We start from the raw sequence: 22822 nt of genomic DNA on the forward strand, positions 1-22822 counted from the left end.
CACAGAGTGGCAAGGTGACATAATGTGGATATGGCAGGAGCAGGAGAATACCACACAGTGGCAAGGTGACATAGTGTGGAGATGGCAGCAGCAGCATCATCAGGACACCACAGCATGGCAAGATAACATAGTGTGGAGATAGCAGCAGCAGTAGCATCAGGATACCACAGAGTGGAGGGGTGACATACACTGCGTGCAGAATTATTAGGCAAATGAGTATTTTGACCACATCATCCTCTTTATTCATGTTGTCTTACTCCAAGCTGTATAGGCTCGAAAGCCTACTACCAATTAAGCATATTAGGTGATGTGCATCTCTGTAATGAGAAGGGGTGTGGTCTAATGACATCAACACCCTATATTAGGTGTGCATAATTATTAGGCAACTTCCTTTCCTTTGGCAAAATGGGTCAAAAGAAGGACTTGACAGGCTCAGAAAAGTCAAAAATAGTGAGATATCTTGCAGAGGGATGCAGCACTCTTAAAATCGCAAAGCTTCTGAAGCGTGATCATCAAACAATCAAGCGTTTCATTCAAAATAGTCAACAGGGTCGCAAGAAGCGTGTGGAAAAACCAAGGCGCAAAATAACTGCCCATGAACTGAGAAAAGTCATGCGTGCAGCTGCCAAGATGCCACTTGCCACCAGTTTGGCCATATTTCAGAGCTGCAACATCACTGGAGTGCCCAAAAGCACAAGGTGTGCAATACTCAGAGACATGGCCAAGGTAAGAAAGGCTGAAAGACGACCACCACTGAACAAGACACACAAGCTGAAACGTCAAGACTGGGCCAAGAAATATCTCAAGACTGATTCTTCTAAGGTTTTATGGACTGATGAAATGAGAGCGAGTCTTGATGGGCCAGATGGATGGGCCCGTGGCTGGATTGGTAAAGGGCAGAGAGCTCCAGTCCGACTCAGACGCCAGCAAGGTGGAGGTGGAGTACTGGTTTGGGCTGGTATCATCAAAGATGAGCTTGTGGGGCCTTTTCGGGTTGAGGATGGAGTCAAGCTCAACTCCCAGTCCTACTGCCAGTTTCTGGAAGACACCTTCTTCAAGCAGTGGTACAGGAAGAAGTCTGCATCCTTCAAGAAAAACATGATTTTCATGCAGGACAATGCTCCATCACACGCGTCCAAGTACTCCACAGCGTGGCTGGCAAGAAAGGGTATAAAAGAAGAAAATCTAATGACATGGCCTCCTTGTTCACCTGATCTGAACCCCATTGAGAACCTGTGGTCCATCATCAAATGTGAGATTTACAAGGAGGGAAAACAGTACACCTCTCTGAACAGTGTCTGGGAGGCTGTGGTTGCTGCTGCACGCAATGTTGATGGTGAACAGATCAAAACACTGACAGAATCCATGGATGGCAGGCTTTTGAGTGTCCTTGCAAAGAAAGGTGGCTATATTGGTCACTGATTTGTTTTTGTTTTGTTTTTGAATGTCAGAAATGTATATTTGTGAATGTTGAGATGTTATATTGGTTTCACTGGTAAAAATAAATAATTGAAATGGGTATATATTTGTTTTTTGTTAAGTTGCCTAATAATTATGCACAGTAATAGTCACCTGCACACACAGATATCCCCCTAAAATAGCTAAAACTAAAAACAAACTAAAAACTACTTCCAAAAATATTCAGCTTTGATATTAATGAGTTTTTTGGGTTCATTGAGAACATGGTTGTTCAATAATAAAATTAATCCTCAAAAATACAACTTGCCTAATAATTCTGCACTCCCTGTAGTGTGGAGATGGCAGCAGCAGGAGGATACCACAGAGTGGCAAGGTGACTTAGTGTGGATTTGGCAGCTGCAGGAGGATACCACAGAGTGGCAAGGTGACATAGTCTGGAGATGACAGCAGCAGTAGGATACCATAGAGTGGCAAAGTGACATAGTGTGGAGATGGCAGCAGCAACAGGAGAATGCCACAGAGTGGCAAGGTGATATAGTTTGGAGATGGCAGCAGTAGCTGCATCAGGAGACCAGAAAGTGACCCGGTAACAGAGTGGGGCAGTGGGTGGCAATAACCGTACCCGCTGACAAAGGTGGATGAAAGAATGAGCACTTGGCATCAAATGTGTTGGCATCAGGTGGGTTGCAGCATCAGAGTAGTAGCTGAGGCAGGCAGCCAGAAGAAACCAGTCTCTTTTATCAAAGTGTTGGTGTGGCACCATGGATGATCTAGTCTGATGCATCAGGAATTGGTGGTTGGAAATCCTGGCTGATCCACGCCTGATTCATCTTGACAAAGCTCAAAAAACTGACCCTGTCTGTGGAACATATGCCTTCACTCGGTCAGCATTTGCTCAATAATCCATTAGTATTTCTAATGCCCAAAAAAATAGGAGTGGCTCTAAAACAGAGATGACACGTGAATGGAATATTTGCATGTCTTCTGTGTTTTGTACCCACTTCTGCTTTTGGCTACCAAATCATAAGCCAATTCTGATGGGACCATACAGGCCTTATAGTTGTTGCACAGACAGGATCCATTGTGCGTCTCATTTTTCCTTCCTTCTGACAGATCATAAGAAAGGTCAAATAAATGATGATGTCAGCCAGGCCGAAAGGCAAAATAGTGGCTCAGTCATGATGTGGGGAGGGTGGGAACAGCATGAGAAGTCCACAGAGTGGACCTATGACATATTGATGAGGTAGAAGCAGCATGAGGAGACCACAGAGTGGCCCAATGACAGAGTGTGGAGGTGGCGGCAACAGCAGCATCAGGAGGATACCACAGAGTGGCAAGATGACATAATTTGGATATGGCAGCAGCAGGAGGATACCACACAGTGGCAAGGTGACATAGTGTGGAGATGGCAGCAGCATCAGGAGACCACAGAGTGGCAAGGTGACATAGTGTGCAGATGGCAGCAGCAGCCTCATCAGCAGCAGGAGGATACCACAGAGTGGCAAAGTGACATAGTGTGGAGATGGCAGCAGCATCAGGAGACCACAGAGTGGCAAGGTGACATAGTGTGGAGATGGCAGCAGCACGAGGAGAGCACAGAGTGGCAAGGTGACAGTGTGAAGATGGCAGCAGCAGCATCAGGAAACCACAGAGTGGCAAGGTGACATAGTGTGCAGATGGCAGCAGCAGGAGGATACCACAGAGTGGCAAGGTGGCATAGTGTGGAGATAAAATAACACAACAAGGAAGGAGTGTGTGACACACCAATAAAGAGTAAAAAAATAGATTTTATTGAAGTATGAATAAAATATACTTAATACTGAATGTACATAGGTAATAGGGCAGGGACAACCACAGTCCTACATCACCCTGTTATTAACATTTTCACTTGTTGCACTTGGATCCAGGCCATATAGCCGCTTAGCAGTGCTGGGGCTTTGATACGTATCATATATATCTCTTGCTCACACTTGCATTATGTTCTTTGGATCAAATGTCATCTGTTTGTCTAAATAATTGAGATATTGTTCATACACTTTATATCACTGGGCTAATAACAGGGTGATGTAGGACTGTGGTTGTCCCTGCCCTATTACCTATGTACATTCAGTATTAAGTATATTTTATTCATACTTCAATAAAATCTATTTTTTAACTCTTTATTGGTGTGTCACACACTCCTTCCTTGTTGTGTTATTTTGTAAGAAGCGGGAGTGGACCGTTCACATTGTGACCGGAGGTGATTTAAATAGTGTGGAGATAGCAGCAGGATGATAACACAGAGTGGCAAGGTGACATAGTGTGGAGATGGCAGCAGCAGAAGGATGATACCACATAGTGGCAAGGTGACATAATATGGATATGACAGGAGCAGGAGAATACCACACAGTGGCAAGGTGACATAGTGTGGAGATGGCAGCAGCAGCATCATCAGGAGACCACAGCGTGGCAAGATGACATAGTGTGGAGATGGCAGCAGCAGTAGCATCAGGAGACCACAGAGTGGCAAAGTGACATAGTGTGCAGATGGCAGCAGGAGGATACCACAGAGTGGAGAGGTGACATAGTGTGGAGATGGCAGCAGCAGGAGGATACCACAGAGTGGCAAGGTGACATAGTGTGGAGTTGGCAGCAGCAGGAGGATACCACAGAGTGGCAAGGTGACATAGTCTGGAGATGACAGCAGCAGTAGGATACCATAGAGTGGCAAGGTGACATAGTGTGGAGATGGAAGCAGCAGGAGGATACCACAGAGTGGCAAGGTGACATAGTCTGGAGATGACAGCAGCAGTAGGATACCATAGAGTGGCAAGGTGACATAGTGTGGAGATGGAAGCAGCAACAGGAGAATGCCACAGGGTGGCAAGGTGATATAGTTTGGAGATGGCAGCAGTAGCTGCATCAGGAGACCAGAAAGTGACCCGGTAACAGAGTGGGGCAGTGGGTGGCAATAACAGTACCCTCTGACAAAGGTGAGTGAAAGAAGGAGCACTTGGCATCAAATGTGTTGGCATCAGGTGGGTTGCAGCATCAGAGTAGTAGCTGAGGCAGGTAGCCAGAAGAAACCAGTCTCTTTTATCAAAGTGTTGGTGTGTCACCATGGATGATCTAGTCTGATGCATCAGGAATTGGTGGTTGGAAATCCTGGCTGATTCACGCCTGATTCATCTTGACAAAGGTCAGTTTCTCCACATTTTGGGTGGACAGCCGAGTTCTGCTTGGGGTAACTATGGCCCCCGCAGCACTAAACACCTGCTCTAAAGCCACACTACTGGCTGGGCAGGACAGCTTTTCCAGGGCAAACTCTGCTAGTTGCGGCCACAAATCCAGTTTGACTGCCAAGTAGTCCAGCGGATCTTTAATGTAGGGTGGCAGGGTACTGTCCAAGTATGCCACCACCTGCTGGTTCAGGTCCTGCTCCAGGTCTACCTGCTGCTGCTCGTGAGTAGTTTCTTCACTATGCGGGTGAAGAAAGCTGCTCATCAGTGAATGTAGACTCAGGCTGCTGCTGATGGAGCTGGTACTGCTCCTGCCACCCACCCCTCCCCAGCAGCCATGGCAGTGGAATGTGAGCGCAGAGGGCCACCCGGTCAGACATGCGAGAGAATGGACAATGTCGCAGATAGGCAGCGGCCAACTGACTACATAGGATGTCTCTGTAGTAGTTCAGTTTGTCCTCCTTCTCGGTAGGTGTAAAAAAGGCCCCCATTCTGGACCGCTAGCGAGGGTCCAACAAGGTGGAGAGCCAGAAGTCATCCCTCTGCCGAATGGTGACAATTCAGCTGTCCTTACTCAAGCAAGTGAGCATGCATCGGGCCATTTGTGCAAGGGACTCGGAGGGACTCCCTGTCTCCATCTCTACTGCATACTGCCACGGTGTGTCCGGGTCCTCTGTCTTGTCTTCCTCATCGCCCTGTAGCTCCTCTGGGTGCTCCTGCTCGTCCTGTCCTGTCAGAGTAGAAAAACCACCCATTTGTCTACACATTGCCTGTGCTCCAATGTGCTCCAACCCCTCCTCTTCCGGTTCAGCCTCCACAAGGCTCATGTGGCCGTGAGATCTAGGCGCCACGTCTCCCGTCCCCTGACCAGCCTTTGTTACCAGCATCTGTTACAGTACATGAAGCAGTGGAATGACGTCATTCATCCCGTAGTCCTGGCGACTGACAAATAAAGTGGCGTCCTCAAAAAGCCTGAGCAAATGGCAGGTGTCACGCATGAGCTGCCATTGGCTGACATCGAAGTTACACAGTGGAGTACTCCTATCCTCTTTCATCATCAAGAAATCGTTGATGGCCTTTCTCTGTTCGTATAGTCACATACAGGGAGTGCAGAATTATTAGGCAAGTTGTATTTTTGAGGATTAATTTTATTATTGAACAACCATGTTCTCAATGAACCCAAAAAACTCATTAATATCAAAGCTGAATATTTTTGGAAGTAGTTTTTAGTTTGTTTTTAGTTTTAGCTATTTTAGGGGGATATCTGTGTGTGCAGGTGACTATTACTGTGCATAATTATTAGGCAACTTAACAAAAAACAAATATATACCCATTTCAATTATTTATTTTTACCAGTGAAACCAATATAACATCTCAACATTCACAAATATACATTTCTGACATTCAAAAACAAAACAAAAACAAATCAGTGACCAATATAGCCACCTTTCTTTGCAAGGACACTCAAAAGCCTGCCATCCATGGATTCTGTCAGTGTTTTGATCTGTTCACCATCAACATTGCGTGCAGCAGCAACCACAGCCTCCCAGACACTGTTCAGAGAGGTGTACTGTTTTCCCTCCTTGTAAATCTCACATTTGATGATGGACCACAGGTTCTCAATGGGGTTCAGATCAGGTGAACAAGGAGGCCATGTCATTAGATTTTCTTCTTTTATACCCTTTCTTGCCAGCCACGCTGTGGAGTACTTGGACGCGTGTGATGGAGCATTGTCCTGCATGAAAATCATGTTTTTCTTGAAGGATGCAGACTTCTTCCTGTACCACTGCTTGAAGAAGGTGTCTTCCAGAAACTGGCAGTAGGACTGGGAGTTGAGCTTGACTCCATCCTCAACCCGAAAAGGCCCCACAAGCTCATCTTTGATGATACCAGCCCAAACCAGTACTCCACCTCCACCTTGCTGGCGTCTGAGTCGGACTGGAGCTCTCTGCCCTTTACCAATCCAACCACGGGCCCATCCATCTGGCCCATCAAGACTCACTCTCATTTCATCAGTCCATAAAACCTTAGAAAAATCAGTCTTGAGATATTTCTTGGCCCAGTCTTGACGTTTCAGCTTGTGTGTCTTGTTCAGTGGTGGTCGTCTTTCAGCCTTTCTTACCTTGGCCATGTCTCTGAGTATTGCACACCTTGTGCTTTTGGGCACTCCAGTGATGTTGCAGCTCTGAAATATGGCCAAACTGGTGGCAAGTGGCATCTTGGCAGCTGCACGCTTGACTTTTCTCAGTTCATGGGCAGTTATTTTGCGCCTTGGTTTTTCCACATGCTTCTTGCGACCCTGTTGACTATTTTGAATGAAACGCTTGATTGTTTGATGATCACGCTTCAGAAGCTTTGCCATTTTAAGAGCGCTGCATCCCTCTGCAAGATATCTCACTATTTTTGACTTTTCTGAGCCTGTCAAGTCCTTCTTTTGACCCATTTTGCCAAAGGAAAGGAAGTTGCCTAATAATTATGCACACCTAATATAGGGTGTTAATGTCATTAGACCACACCCCTTCTCATTACAGAGATGCACATCACCTAATATGCTTAATTGGTAGTAGGCTTTCGAGCCTATACAGCTTGGAGTAAGACAACATGCATAAAGAGGATGATGTGGTCAAAATACTCATTTGTCTAATAATTCTGCACGCAGTGTACACTGGCTGTCCAAAAAAAAAGTCGCCATCAAAAAAAAAAAAAAAAGATTCTAAATGGGGTTAAGGTCTGTACTCTGTGGTGGCCAATCCATTTGTGAAAATGACGTCTCATGCTCCCTGAACCACTGTTTCACAATTTGAGCCCGATGAATCCTGGCATTGTCATCTTGGAATATGCCCGTGCCATCAGGGAACAACAAATCCATTGATGGAATAACCTGGTCATTCAGTATGTTCAGGTAGTCGCTGACCTCATTCTTGGAGCACATACTGTTGCTGAACCTAGACCTGACCAACTGCAGCAACCCCAGATCATAGCACTGCCCCCACAGGCTTGTACAGTAGGCACTAGGCATGATGGGTGCATCACTTCATCTGCCTCTCTTCATCTGCCTAAATCTTGACTCATCAGACCACATGACCTTCTTCCATTGCTCCAGAGTCCAATCTTTATGCTCCCTAGCAAATTGAAGCCTTTTTTTCTGGTTTGCCTCACTGATGAGTGGTTTTCTTACAGCTACACAGCTGTTCAGTCCCAATCCCTTGAGTTCCCTTTGCATTGTGCATGTGGAAATGCTCTTACTTTCACTATTAAACATAGCCCTGAGTCCTACTGTTGTTTTTCTTCGTTTTGATTTCACCAAACGTTTAAGTGATCGCCAATCACAATCATTCATTGTGCTCTGGCTACAGGCACAGGTTCACCGCACCCAGGGCCACGACCTCTGCGTACACCATCAGTAGCACAGCCATTTCCCCGTCCCTTACTGCTCACTTTGAGAATATTAAATGGTATATATGCTTGCAAGTATGTCACACGTACAGTAGCGCAGGTTTTCTAAGTGTATGCACAAATAAATTAGACTGAATGTCACAGATATTCAGGATGTTTAAACGTTAGACAGGAGATGTGGTGCAGGTAATGTCACTGTCACTAGCAGCGAAACAATTAGACTGAATGTCACAGATATTAAGGATGCGCAAACATTATACAGGAGATAAAGCGCAGGTAATGTCGCTGTCACCTGCGGCGAAACAATCTTACTACAGACCAGATAGCGATTGTGCAAAGGCACCTTGTCATTACACAGCAAACCTAAGCACAGCTTAACAGCAATATGAGGCACAGCTTAGAGAGAATTTAATATAAGAGCGAGTTTCAAACGCAGTCACTGTGATCAACTATCAGCACACAGGATCACTGATATAGGAGAGAGAAGTGTTGCCAACTGGTCTAAAACATTGCCAGTTGTTGCAACAAGGTATAATCTCCTCTAAGATAACAAGTGGCAGTAACACTGGATGTGTCTGAACAGTTGAGACAAACGCTCCACTGGACAAGTGGCTACGGTGTAGGAACATGGTGTACTGAGTGATACAGTACAAATCACACAAAATCAGAATCAACCAACTTGTTCTGGCCCATATTTGAGGGATATGACTAGACAGCCATATGCATCTCTGGTTGAACTGGTACACACATGAGTACATCAAACTGATTCCCTGCATCAAGTACCTTCATGGTTGCAATACCAAGATAGGAATCTAAATGAATATACACTCAATACAACTATACCCCTGAATTGTTGCTAGCCTTAAGCAACAGTGGATAGTTCAATATATGAGAAGATAATAACATATATTCAATCTCTCAACTGTATTCTGATAGTTTTAACACTAGATTTTCCTTATAGAATTTATTATTTTAGTATTGAACGAATAAAGATATATTTTAACATTAGTTAGAGACCCTTAAAGGGATTTTTTTGGTCTTCTGACCGTATGTTACATTGATTATGACATCCCGAGGGTCCCTAATAGGGCGTTAGATTTGTTTCAATTTTACTGAATGTCACAGATATTTTTAGGATGCGCAAACATTATACAGTAGATGTAGCGCAGGTAATGTCACTGTCACCAGCGGCTAAGAAAAAATTACACTGAATGTCACAGATATTTAGGATGCGCAAACGTTATACAGGAGATGTAGCGCAGGTAATGTCGCTGTCACCAGCGGCCAAACTATTGCTCTGAATGTCACAGATATTTAGGATGCGCTAATGTAACAACAGATGTAGCAGAGGTTGTGTCACTGTCAGCAGCGGCAGGTTGCGCTAATAATATATATTGCAGCCAGATAAAACAATAGTCCTTAAGAGGACTTTTGGGTCTCTAACACCTTTCAACAGTAAACAATTCTTGTCCCTACACTATCTGTCCCTTCTGCTGCAGCTCTCCCTGACTAAGACTGAGCTGAACCACGTGTCATCGGGTGCTATATAGCACCAGATGATGCGTTCCGGCCAGACAATTACTGTAATGCCAGTAACCAACATTGCTTCCAGTGAGGGCCAGTATTTCCCTGTATGTTTATTGGCTGCGTAGCAGCCAACAAACGTGCGGGGAGGATACTCGAGCATCGCGCTTGAGCACACGCAGTGTTAAGCCGAACACCGCGATGTGCCAAGCATCGTGATGCTAGAGTGAAAATGGAGTTTGGTCAAGCATGCTCACCCAACACTAATAAAGAACCCTTTCGTCAGATAGTAGTAGATATTATAGGCCCACTGGCCCGCCCCAGTGCCACTGGGAAGAAGTATATTCTTACAGTGGTGGATTGGCCATTCCCTTAGCCAACATTCAGGCTGATACAGTACTAGGGTAGGGTTTCCCTGGCAGATATTGTCCGATCAGGGAACCCAGTTCACCGCTGAGCTGTTGCAGCAGCTATGGTGCCTCTGGGGGATTAAACCCCTCCAGGGCACCCCCTATCATCCTCAAACTAACGGGCTGTGTGAGAGATTTAACGGGACCCTAAAGCAGTTGCTTTGGGCCTTCATGGAGAGTAGGAAGGATTGGGAGAAATATCTTCCTCATCTACAGTTCACCTACAGAGAGTTACCCCAAGAATGCACAGAGTTTTCCCCATTTGAGCTGTTGTATTGGAAACTGGTTAGGGGACCTCTAGACTTATTGAGGGCCCAGTGGGAGGGAGTAGAGGACCCAGAAGGTCTCCCCATCCTTAATTACGTTCTGGAACTCAGGGGGTGACTGCGGGAACTTACCAATCTAGTCCATGAAAATGTGCAATCGGCCCAGAGTCAGCAGAAGATGACCGGTCTGCTAGGAATCGCACTTTTTGTGTCGGACAAAAAGTCCTGGTACTAAAACCCTTAAAGCAAAATAAATTACAGGCCTCCTGGCAGAGCCCCTGTCGGGTAGCAAAACAGCTATGCGACACCACCTATGTGGTCACCAGCATGTGTGCAGACACAATAATTAAGAGGACGTACCACATCAATATGATGAAGGCCTATCACGAGAGGGCTGAGGCAGTAGCCGCCATATGCGCTCCTGCCATCGTGGAATCTGAATATCTACCGATGCTGGAACAACCCAAAATCAGTGACCGTTCTAAGGGAGTGGAAGATGTTCAGCTAGGAGATAGGTTAGGAACGAGAACAGGTCAGGGAATTTCTCCAGGACCGACAAGAGATGTTCTTGACGCTCCCTGGATACACTCACATAGCTGTGAACAAGGTATAGACCCCTAGGCAGAAGCCCCTGAGACAACCAGCCTATAGGCTTCCTGGAGCCGTGCAAGAAGAGATGAGAGCAGAGATTAGGGAGATGCTTGAGTTAGGGGTGATCGAACCGTCAGCAAGCCCCTGGGCTTCCCCTGTAGTATTAGTCCCGAAACGGGATGGCACGACCCGATTTTGTGTGGACTATAGACTGTGCTGAACGACTGTGCTGTGACAGACGCCTACACTACGTGTATGGATGCTCTTTCACCATCATGAAGGACCACAATCCCTTGATATGGTTAAACCGGGTGGCGGGAGAGAACGGCCGATTTCTATGGTGGAGCCTAGCTCTGCAACTATACAATTTCACCCTACAATATCGGCCAGGGCCTCAAATTGGGAATGCAGATGGGTTGTCTCGGCAGATGGATCTGGAACCTTAAGAATATTTTCCCAACATTTTCGAGTTGACCTGGTGAGGGTCCCACTGTGGCTTTTGGACTGTTTTCAAAGGGGGGAGTAGTGTAATGGTCCTCTGTCCTGCCCTAGGTTTGAGTCTCTCTGTGATTGTGGCAAACTCTCATTTGCATGGCCACACCCATCCGCCTTCCAGCCAAGCTTTCGGACCAATCCCTGCTTACCTTGTTTCAAGCCCTCATTTAAATGGCCAATTAGAGGGAGTTTTACAAGGGACCAATAGGGAGTGGTTGTTTGGGGGAGGTGTTCAAACTGTTGAATATAACAGTATGTTGTGCGCATTCAATAAAGAGATTTTCCATTTGAACTCACATACAGCCTGCCTGGTGTTGGTTCTGCAAGAATTAAGACACCACGTAGCTGTCGTTCGGGTCCGGATCACCGACGACTGAACAATCAGACCTTATTGTCTGAAAACTAGGGAGTGCCGGGAGAGTGGAGCAGAACGAGTCGAGACTCGTTACAGCCCCTATACGCTTTCACCAGAAATAACTGCAACAGTGCAGTGCGTATATATTTTTCTTTTTTTACTGTAATATGCTCCTATACGCTTTCAACAGAAATTACTGCAGAAGTGAACTGAGAATATATTTTTCTTGTTGGACTGAAATTGGCCACTATACGCTTTCATCAGAATTAACTGCAGAAATGCAGTTAATTTTACTTGTTGTACTGAAATACGACCCTATACGCTTTGACCAGAAAAAACGTAACCACCTCCTGTCCGCACGTTGACTATAAACGTCCAGGAGGTGGTTCTCTATCTCTGAATGGACGTTTCTGAATGTCCATTCAGAGACTGCAGCTGCACGCTAATCGTGCAGCTGCAGATCGGGTTGCCCACTGTCAGTGACAGCAGGACAACCCTTAGTTCCCAGGTGTCCCTGCCTTCTAGATAGCTGTATACACAGTGCTCACCGAGTGCTGTGTATACAGTGCAGGAACCGCTATGCGCTTCCTGTTCCGGCCCGGAGCCGAGTGAGTGCAGGAGCTGTGAGGTATTCTACAGACCTCGATCAGCCCTGCACTAAGGCTGTACAGCAAAGTATAGTGCTGTACAGCCTCTCTGGGGGGTGTATTTCTCCTGAAACTGGGGCTACTATGTCAGCCCCAGTTACAGGAGAAATCAACAGTGAAAAAAAAAAAAGTGAAGTTAAATGTCCCCCAGAGGTCTTGTATGACCTAATGGGGGACAAAAAGTGTAAAAAATAAATAAATAAAAATAAAGTGTAAAAAAATAAAAATAAAAAAAGGTTTCACATGTAAAAAAAAATTCCCCAAGTAAGGAATAATTTTTTTTTTTTAAAATAGAAAAAAAATAAAAATAGACATATTTGGTATTTCCGCGTCTGTGACGGTCGGCTCTATAAATATATCACATGATCGACCCAGTCCGATAAACACCATAAAAAAAAAAAACTGTGTCAAAAAAGGCAATTTTTGTCACCTTACATCACAAAAAGTGCAACACCAAGTGATCAAAAAGGTGTATGTCCCACAAAATGGTACCAATAAAACCATCACCTCATCCCGCAAAAAATGAGCCCCTACATAAGAAAACCGCTCAAAAAAAAAAAAAAACTATAGCTCTCAGAAAATGGACACATTAAAACATAATTTTTTTGTTTCAAAAATGCTATTATTGTGTAAAGCTTACCGGTAAATAAAAAGGAAAAAGTATACATATTAGGTATCGTCACGTCTGTAACATTCTGCTCTATAAAAATGTCACTTGACCGAACCCCTCAGGTGAAGGCCGTAAAAATAAATAAATAAAAACTTTGCTAAAACAACCAATTTTTTGGTCACCTGGCCCCATAAAGTGTTATAATGAATGATCAAAAAATCATATGTACCCGGGGCGGAGCCTGGCCGTTGGTGTGGATGGCTGTGTGAGAGACCAGCTCCTCCACGTCCCAGCATCTATAGCCTTTTAAAAAGAGGTGACCTGTGAAAAAATGGTCAAATACGGGCGAGACAGAGGGCTAGAACCCCCAGACACACCAAAATCGCATAAAGGGCAGCAAGATATGCAGAAATTTCTCAAAAAGAGAAGCTCACACTCACCGGCCTATTATCGTTTGTAGACACAGCACGTGTTATGGAGGCGGCGCGCACTAGAAGCCGTATTGTTTATGATGGCGCAGATATTGCGCTATATCAAGATATCGCACCATCAACGCTCTCGAAGAGGCGAATATTAAAGCCCCTGCTAGATGCGTTAAGGGCGCAGAAGATACCGTATACATGGATGTATCCCTTTGGACTGTCGGTACTCAAAAACGGGAAACGTATTGCTATACATGTACCAGAGGATCTAGAAGGTGCGTGGGAACGTATCGGTATCCAGCCCATGGATATCCCCTCATGGCTGCCTGTGTCCTGTCTAGCAGCACTCCCGACCTTGCAGCAAACAGAATCCTGCAAAAAAGTCCAGAGGGCCAAGACCCCATAGGCACCCAAACTCCAGATAGAAGCTACGGACCCTCCGGCATGAAGACGTCCAAGGTTGTGATACGGTGCAGTATTACTGAGGACTTAAGAGGGACATGTTGGAAATACTATCACTAGATCAGTCCTTACTATTGATCATAGTCGACACTTTGGGGCGCTCTAGTCATCTATCCCCCACATTTCTGGGGTTAGAAGATGAGTCGGCATATATCTTAAGGACTCACTGTCACCTCTAGATTAATCCTCTGGCGTTCACTATGCCATGTTTGCGTTTTATATTTTTTCAGTTGTCTGCTTTCAAGCTACATTGTTTGTTCCATTTATGTTATCAACACTAAGTCGTCCATCTGTAAGTTAAAGTAATGCTTAAGATGACATTAGTCGCAGATGGGTTACCATCGCCTCCCTGCGAGATTAGGTGTGTGATAATACGCTGATGTTAAAAGGGTACCCAGTGCCTTAACACATGTGGAGTCATATGGGAGATACTCGAGCGTTATGCTAATAGAGTTCTTCTATGTGAGGCCACGTCTGAGATTTATGCTACCATACACAGTTTTTAATAATGTGTTTAGTATATTGCATCTGGAACCTGGACCCTGTCCTTACATGGGATTGCGTCTGCGACTCCCAGGTACAGACGTAATCCAGTATAACACAATCTATACCTTTTTGCCCTAATTAATGTTAAAGGTATGCTGTTCTTAACACTTTCTTGCCCAGAAGATGGCGAAATTGTTACCCCTCCCTACCCCTTCCTTCCCTTTCCCAACTCTCTCCCCCCCCCCCTCCATCCCCCCCCTTTTTTCCTTATCCCTAACCCCCCCCCCCCCCCCCAACTGAATATCTCTTACATGCGCGCCATCAGGGCTTGTATATAAATAAATATACACAGGTCACCAGAAAAAAAAGTTCTGAAGCTGGTTACTGAGATGTCTGGACGATGCGACCAGGCTTAAAGTTTTTCTTGTTCACCCCCCCCTGCTGTCCACATACATTAAGGATTTTTCCCTATGTGGCAGCATATATTTACTAGTTTCAAACCTAGTAATTGATCAACTATATTATTCTCTACATCTTTCTTAAACTTTTATTCTGTCCTCTCCCCCCCCCCCACCCCTTATCTTCTCTAATCTCCCCCTATTGTATCTCACCAACCTTGACTTGTCTGGTAGACGACTGTCTAGTGGGCATATTACCAGAAATTCTTAATTAAGAGACTAGGTGTTACAGCTCATTTAGAATGACCGATATAGTAGTTTCCACATTTAACGTAAAAGGCCTTAATACGCCTCAGAAAAGGGGTCAGGTTATGCTTGCCCTCAAAAAACTTGGCTCACAGATCGTGTTCCTCCAGGAGATGCACCTCCGTCAGAAGAAAATGCCAAGACTACCGAAACGTCCATTTACACACTGGTTTCATAGAACACAACCAATATCAGCTTCTAAAGGTGTTGCCATAGCAATACACCAATCAGTGCCATTTACCCTTCTAAAGCAACATTCAGATGCGGAGGGAAGGCTCCTGTTAGTTAAGGGCTTAATAGCAAACAGCAAATTTACATTAGCAAATTTTTATGTCCCTAACAAATCACCAGTTCGCTGGCTTCTACAGGCCCTAGACACCCTCAAACTTTTTGCGGAGGGACAAATAATCCTAGGCGCAGACTTAGATCTTGTACTAGATCCAATAGTGGACTCATCCTCCACTAAGTCCCATATATCACAAAAACTCCTTAGCAAGCTCCACAAGAAGCTTCATGAACTACACCTAATAGATGTATGGCGTAGCCTCAAACCCTCAGTCAAGGATTTTTCCTTCTACTCTAGCCCACATGGGACATACCAGAGGTTAGATTACATTTTGACTTCTGCATCTTTTCTTCCCAACTCTAGGTCAGCTGAAATTGGAACTATCACGGTGTCAGATCATGCACCATGCACGGTGACCTTCTCCCTGGCCTCCCTACCAAACAGAGAATGGAGCTGGAAACTGAACGAATCTTTATTACTCAATCAATCTCACTTGGATCAGGTTAGGACCCAATTGTTGGAGTATTTTGCGATCAATTCACCCACACACAGCTCACCGCCCATGGTATGGGAGGCCCACAAGGCATTTGTTAGAGGGTGTTTTATTTCCCTGGGCTCCAGAGTTAAGAAAGAGAGACAGAAGAAAGTAGACACACTTTTGGAGAAGATAGCAAAAGTAGAAAAGATACACAAAGTTTCACTAAAAACAGAACACCAAAAAGCTTTGACAGAGCTTAGGTTACAACTCCGTGACCTTCTCAATCAAAGGATTATGAGACAGATGCTGAATTTTCAGCATAAAGTATACGCGCACGGCGATAAAGGAGGGAAGTTGATGTCTTCTCTGCTAAAGAAAGCTAAAAATATAACATATATTACAGCCATAAAAAAACAAAATGGTAATCTGACACAGGAAACACCAGAGATAGCCAGGGCCTTCAAAGAATTCTATTCAGCCCTATATAATCTCCGCGGGGGAGACACACCTGCCGGAGATTTACATAAAGAACAAAATATTAAGGAATTTCTGAGCTCCCTACACCTGCCGAACATAACAAAGGAAGACTCTACATATCTTACTAGTCCAATAACGGCAGAAGAAGTGACAAACACCCTTAAAAGTTTCCCACCAGGCAAGAGCCCAGGACCAGATGGTCTGTCCTTGCTATATTATAAAAAATTTCAAGACATCTTAATCCCTAGATTTACAGAAGTTTGTAACGCCCTGCTACAGGGTGATTCCCTACCTAGACAGACGCTAGAATCCCATGTCACCTTAATCCCTAAAGAAGGGAAGGACCCCCAGAACTGTGGCAGTTATCGTCCAATTTCCCTCCTGAACCTGGACTTGAAACTCTGGGCCAAAATCTTGGCATGCAGAATGAGTAAGCTTTTGCCAAATCTGATAGGATCAGAACAGTCAGGATTCGTCCAGGGGCGGGAGGGGAAGGATAATACCCACAGAATCTTTCATGCCATACACATAGCACATAAAAAAGGATTCCCCCTAGCCTTACTAAGCATCGACGCCGAAAAGGCGTTTGACAGGGTCAACTGGATGTTCATGAAAATGACTCTGCAGAGGTTCGCCTTTCCGGATATATTTATACAGGCGATTCTAACTCTCTACAGAAACCCCTATGCCAGACTAAAAGCCAACGGTACATTGTCACCGGCCTTCAATATCACCAATGGAACTGGGCAGGGATGTCCACTGTCTCCCTCATTGTTCATCTTAGTAGTGGAAACACTCTTACAGTTAGTCAGACAATCAAAAGATATCTCGGGAGTTAAATATGGCCAGAGAGAACTAAAATGCACTGCCTTTGCAGATGACTTATTGTTCTTAGTAAAAGATCCTGAAAAAGGACTAAGCCCCTTGATAGGAAAAATAGACACCTATAGTTCACTATCAGATTTTAAAGTCAATCACTCCAAATCTGAGCTCCTAAACATATCCCTCCCAGGAACCAAAGTAATGGCTCTGAGGAATCAGCTCCCATTCCAGTGGACTAAGGGACCGATTAAATACTTAGGGATTCATATTCCCAAAGACACCAAAGACTTATACTTACATAATTTTACCCCCCTCTTAAAAGAAATACGGGATTTGCTGCAAACTTACAACCTACCTTATTCCCAAATCCTTTCTCTTAAAGGGTTTCTATCACTTGGTATGACATAATTAGCTGTCAGACACTAGCGATCTGCTAGTGTCTGCTCTGGCCAACCATCCTACTATAATCACTTGTGGGGCAGCGGTTTTGCTAGAAAACTAACTTTTATAAATATGCTAATGAGCCTCTAGGTGCTATGTGGGCGTCATTAGCACCTAGAGGCTCCGTCTACCTTCATACACAGCCGCCGCCCAGCGCGTCCCTCCAGCCCGCCCATGTCCTCCTCCGTGGGACGCAGCGGACGAGTTCTCGCGAATGCGCCGTGCGCGGCTGTATTCTGCGCATTTGAGATCTCAGCTCGGAGCGGTCAGACATTCAATGCGCATGCGCGGCTGTATTCGGCGCATGCGCATTGAATGTCTGACCGCTCCAAGCTGAGATCTCAAATGCGCCGAATACAGCCGCGCACGGCGCATGCGCGAGAACTCGTCCGCTGCGTCACACGGAGGACGACATGGGCGGGCTGGAGGGACGCGCTGGGCGGCGGCTGTGTATGAAGGTAGACGGAGCCTCTAGGTGCTAATGACGCCCACATAGCACCTAGAGGCTTATTAGCATATTTATAAAAGTTAGTTTTTTAGCAAAACCGCTGCCCCACAAGTGATTATAGTAGGATGGTTGGCCAGAGCAGACACTAGCAGATCGCTAGTGTCTGACAGCTAATTATGTCATACCAAGTGATAGAAACCCTTTAAGTATAAAAAGTATGTTCTCTAAATTTCTATGGAATGGCAGGAAACCTCGTGTCTCTCATAGAATCCTGACTAGAAATAAGGAACAAGAGGGTCTGGGATTACCAGATGTTGCCAGCTATTATAAAGCAATACAGCTTAATAGATGGCTTGAACTGGTAGATCCTAAAAGACAACCATATGTACAGGCTATATGCAGACATAGTGCGGGCCAAAGTTTCCAGAAACATTTATGGCTACCAGATAAATACACAAAAAGAGATATAGGTGTAGATCCCATGCTCATAGGACTAGGAGAGGTCTGGAGAGAAATGAGCAAAACTCTGGCACCTAACCCATCTCCACTGATGCCGGTAAGCCTCATCCCGGAACTCCTTAATAAAAATAATAGAGACAAACCGCAGATATGGTCTTATCTTACATCAACTAGGCTTAGTGAAGTCACGCCTGATCTGGAATCTTCCATCCTCAAATTGCTCCCACGTGAGATAGTAGACTCATCAGGATTTTTTCTCATGAAGTCCCATATTAGAGCTGTGTGCGGGGAATTGAAAGAGCAGTACCCACTGCAAAGGTCCATGACTGACTTTGAGAAATTGATGTGCTCACCAATCACAGTCGCAAGAAAGGTTGCAAAGCTTTATCCTTTGGTGGGAGGCCTGGGAGAACCACTGAAGCCCCTATATCTTAGGGAATGGGAAAAGGAATTGAATAGAACTCTAAGTGATGCAGAGGTCAAAAGAGTACTAGCAAACTCACATGGATTCTCAGTCTGTACTCGTTTAAAAGAAAACCACTTCAAATTGCTAACAAGGTGGTATAGAACACCTGACTTCCTTTTCAAGAGAGGATTGTCTGATACAAGGGAGTGCTGGAGATGTGGAGGGAGAATAGGTACATTATCACATATATGGTGGGACTGTCCCAGAATTAAAGCTTTTTGGGAAAAAGTAGAAGCAATAATACGGAAACTCACAACCTCTGGTTTCAAGCTCAAGCTAGAAATGGTAGTTCTATCCCTCCCCACATCGGATTATGCGCCATCAAAAAGGAACCTAGTTTCGCATCTCCTAGCAGCAGCCAAGATGTTAATCCCTCTACATTGGCTAGACACAGACCCTCCCTCCATACTTGAATGGAAAGCTAAGGTTAACCAAATCTGTAAATTCGAGGAGATGACTGGATGGATAAATAGGACTCATGATAGGTTTCTGAAGTTGTGGAGCCCTTGGAGATCTCTGGCGGAGGTGCCTCCTGGTGGAAACAGCACTAGTAGTAGTAATACCAATGGCTGAAGAAAATAATGTATGTCAAGGCCCTCTCTTCCCTACCCCCCTCTCCCCCCCCCCCTCCCTTCTGTCTATATCTTTACTCTCTGTGGATCCTTGATCTTCTGTCTGTCTATTTCAAATGGTCTTTATTGGCCGCCTACTTATGTTCTCTTGCATGGCCTCGACGAAGAGCCTAGGGGAAAGAAATCAGACTAGCGCAAAATTAATAACATATGCTATTTCCCTTCATAAACGGGAACGTTTAGGTATTCGATAGAATGAGAATCCATATCTGCTCACAATTAAGACATTAAAATGTGTATTATGTGGTTTCTTATGTGACCCTCTATGACCATGAAATGCATGTTATGTCACTTGTATTCTTTTTGAAAATTTGAAAATAAAGAATTATAAAAAAAAAAAAAATCATATGTACCCAATAATAGTACCAATAAAACTGGCACCTTATCCACTAGTTTACAAAATGGGGTCACTTCTTGGGAGTTTATACTGTAAGGGTGCATCAGGGGGGCTTCAAATGGGACATGGCATCTAAAAACCATATGGCGCTCCTTTTCTTCTGCGCCCTGCCATGTGCCCATACAGCAGTTTATGACCACATGTGGGGTGTTTCTGTAAACCGCAGAATCTGGGTAATAAATATAGAGTTTTGTTTGGCTGTTAACCCTCGATGTGTTAAAGAAAAAATTGGATTAAAATGGAAAATCTGCCAAAAAAATGAAATTTAAAAATTTGATCTCCATTTCCCTTTAATTCTTATGGAAAGCCTAAAGGGTTAACAAAGTTTGTAAAATCAATTTTAAGTAACTTGAGGGGTGTAGTTTCTACAATGGGGTCATTTATCAGGGTATCCACTATGTAGGCCCCACAAAGTGACTTCAGACCTGAACTGGTCCTTAAAAAGTGGGTTTTGGCAATTTTCTTAAAAACTTTAAGAATTGCTTCTAAACTTCTAAGCCTTCTAACGTCCTAAAAAAAATTAAATGACATTTTCAAAATAATGCCAACATAAAGTAGACATATGGGGAATGTTAAGTAATAAATATTTTATGAGGTATCACTTTCTGTTTTAAAAGCAGAGAAATTGAAATTTTTAAAATTGCAAATTTTAAATTTTTTTGGGTAAATTTGGGATTTTTTCATAAATAAAGGTGAAATATATTGACTCAAATTTATGACTAGCATAAAGTACAATGTGTCACGATAAAACAGTCTCTGAATGGCTTGGATAAGTAAAAGCGTTCCAAAGTTATTACCACATAATGTGAGATATGTCAGATTTGCAAAATTAGGCCTGGTCAGGAAGGGGGCAAATGGCCTAGATGTGAAGTGGTTAAAGAGTGAAGTGCACATATATTTTTCTTGTACTACTGAAATACGCCCCTGTACGCTTTCACCAGAAATAACTGCAGAAGTGAACTAAGAATATATTTTTCTTGTTGGACTAAAATACGCCCCTATACGTTTTCACCAGAAATAACTGCAACAGTGCAGTGCGTATATAGTTTTCTTTTTTTACTGTAATACACCCCTATACGCTTTCAACAGAAATAACTGCAGAAGTGACCTGAGAATATATTCTTCTTGTTGGACTGAAATAGGCCACTATACGCTTTGACCAGAAAAAACTTAAGAGTTTAGTGCATATATTTTTTTCTTTTTTTACTGAAATACGCCCCTATACGCCTTCACCAGAAATAACTGCATAAGTGAAATGCCTATATATTTTTCTTGTAGTACTGATATAAGGTACTAAAGATACTAAGATATAAGCCACTAAGGCTAGGTCTACACAACGACATTTGTCGCGCGACATTGATGTTGCACCCATGTCATGCCCCAATTTTTATAATGATAGTCTATGGTGTCGCACTGCGACATGCGACATGCTGCGATGTGACAGTCGCAAAAAATCCATTCGAAATGGATTTTTCTGTGACTGTTGCGTCGCAGAATGTCGCATGTTGCAGTGCGACACCATAGACTATCATTATAAAAATTGGTGCGCGACACATGTTGCAGTGTAGTTGTGCCCTATCTGTCGCGCGACACATGTCGTCATGTAGACCTAGCCTAAAAGCTTTTCAATATAGCACTTGCAGCCCAATAACAAATAGCTGGAATGACAGAGCTGTCTAATGACTATTTAGATCCCCAAATAATCTTTCCCTGCACTTGTAAATCGCTTTCCTATCAATGTCACTAGCGCCTTCTGACGTCTCTGCCTGCACTAAGATATAATTGAAATAATTCCTCCCTATCCTTTCCCTGCACTTATAAATCATTTTTCTGTCTTTTTTTCCCACAATCAGGTTTTTCCAATTGCTGTCCCTAGCACCTTCTCACGTCTGTCCCCGCACTCTGAACACTGGAAAATGTCTGACTCTCAGATGGCCGCCGTATTTATAGGGCTGTGACATCACAGAGCTGGCTGCTGATTGGCTGTATGCAGGCATGTCAATCTGGGTGATCCCGCCTTCCCAGAGTTCCTTTTCACCTGTCCTCAGTCCTCACACGTGAAGCCGCCATTTTAGGAAAAATGTGATTAGAATTTTTTCTAAATTCTTCGTCAGCTTTGATACGCTCATCTCTAACTATAACAAGACCTCCCACATGCAGCCCCTCCCACTTTCAGCTGTTTTACCACTAAACACTGGGCACAACATAGCATTCACTAGTGTGTGTTTTTAATTTTTTACCTTGGAGGGTAGTTATCATAAGGGCAATATCTGAAGTCAGTTTTTCTTGACTGAAACTCATTAACATAGCTAACCACACCCACTTTCCCATCCATTTTTCAAAACTGGAGTGAGTGGTGTAAAAATGCAAAAAGCAACAAATGACATAAAAAAAAGTGGCAAAGGCCCTATTTTATAACTTTTTGAAGACAGAGTTCTGAAGTTCAATACATTATAAATTCCCTCCTTTGTCTTTTTGGCTATAGTATGCCAAAATACAACTTTGTTTCATATATGTCCTGGAAAAATTCACTCATATTGCCGTTTATTTTCTCCACAGGATGAAGAAAGTTACGAGTTTATTGATGGTGGAGAAGCACACTTTAGTACCATGCATTTTTCACAATACAAAGGCACATCGGAATATGCTGGTAAATATCTGAATAAGCCGTCTATAATGATTTATTTCTAGAATTTTATTGTATTTTTTTTTATATTTTAGATATACTCAGGCAGGAATTTAGCATTTTTGCCTTGTCTTTAGGACACATCAGGAAGCAGAATGTCTTCTACAAAAAGTAAAGAGAGAGAGATTTAAAGGGTTTCTATCAGCAGGAAAATGGTTATTAACCTGGCTGACATTAGTGATGTACTAATGTCACCTGAACATAACTATATTAGTACCATCTCAC

At 43.9% G+C, this 22822-nt stretch overlaps 1 protein-coding gene across 1 annotated transcript in view; it reads left to right on the plus strand.

Annotated features, from left to right (window-relative positions):
* LOC120991051 (cytokine-dependent hematopoietic cell linker-like) overlaps positions 1-22822 on the plus strand; it is a 156568-nt gene that overhangs the window by 63671 nt on the left and 70075 nt on the right. Inside the window, exon 4 of the mRNA XM_040419944.1 lies at positions 22471-22561. Within this exon, the coding sequence (XP_040275878.1) occupies positions 22471-22561 (91 nt within the window). The remainder of the gene's footprint in view (positions 1-22470; positions 22562-22822) is intronic.

Source organism: Bufo bufo, chromosome 2 (assembly GCF_905171765.1).
Source record: "Bufo bufo chromosome 2, aBufBuf1.1, whole genome shotgun sequence".
In the NCBI taxonomy this organism is placed as follows: Eukaryota; Metazoa; Chordata; class Amphibia; order Anura; family Bufonidae; genus Bufo; species Bufo bufo.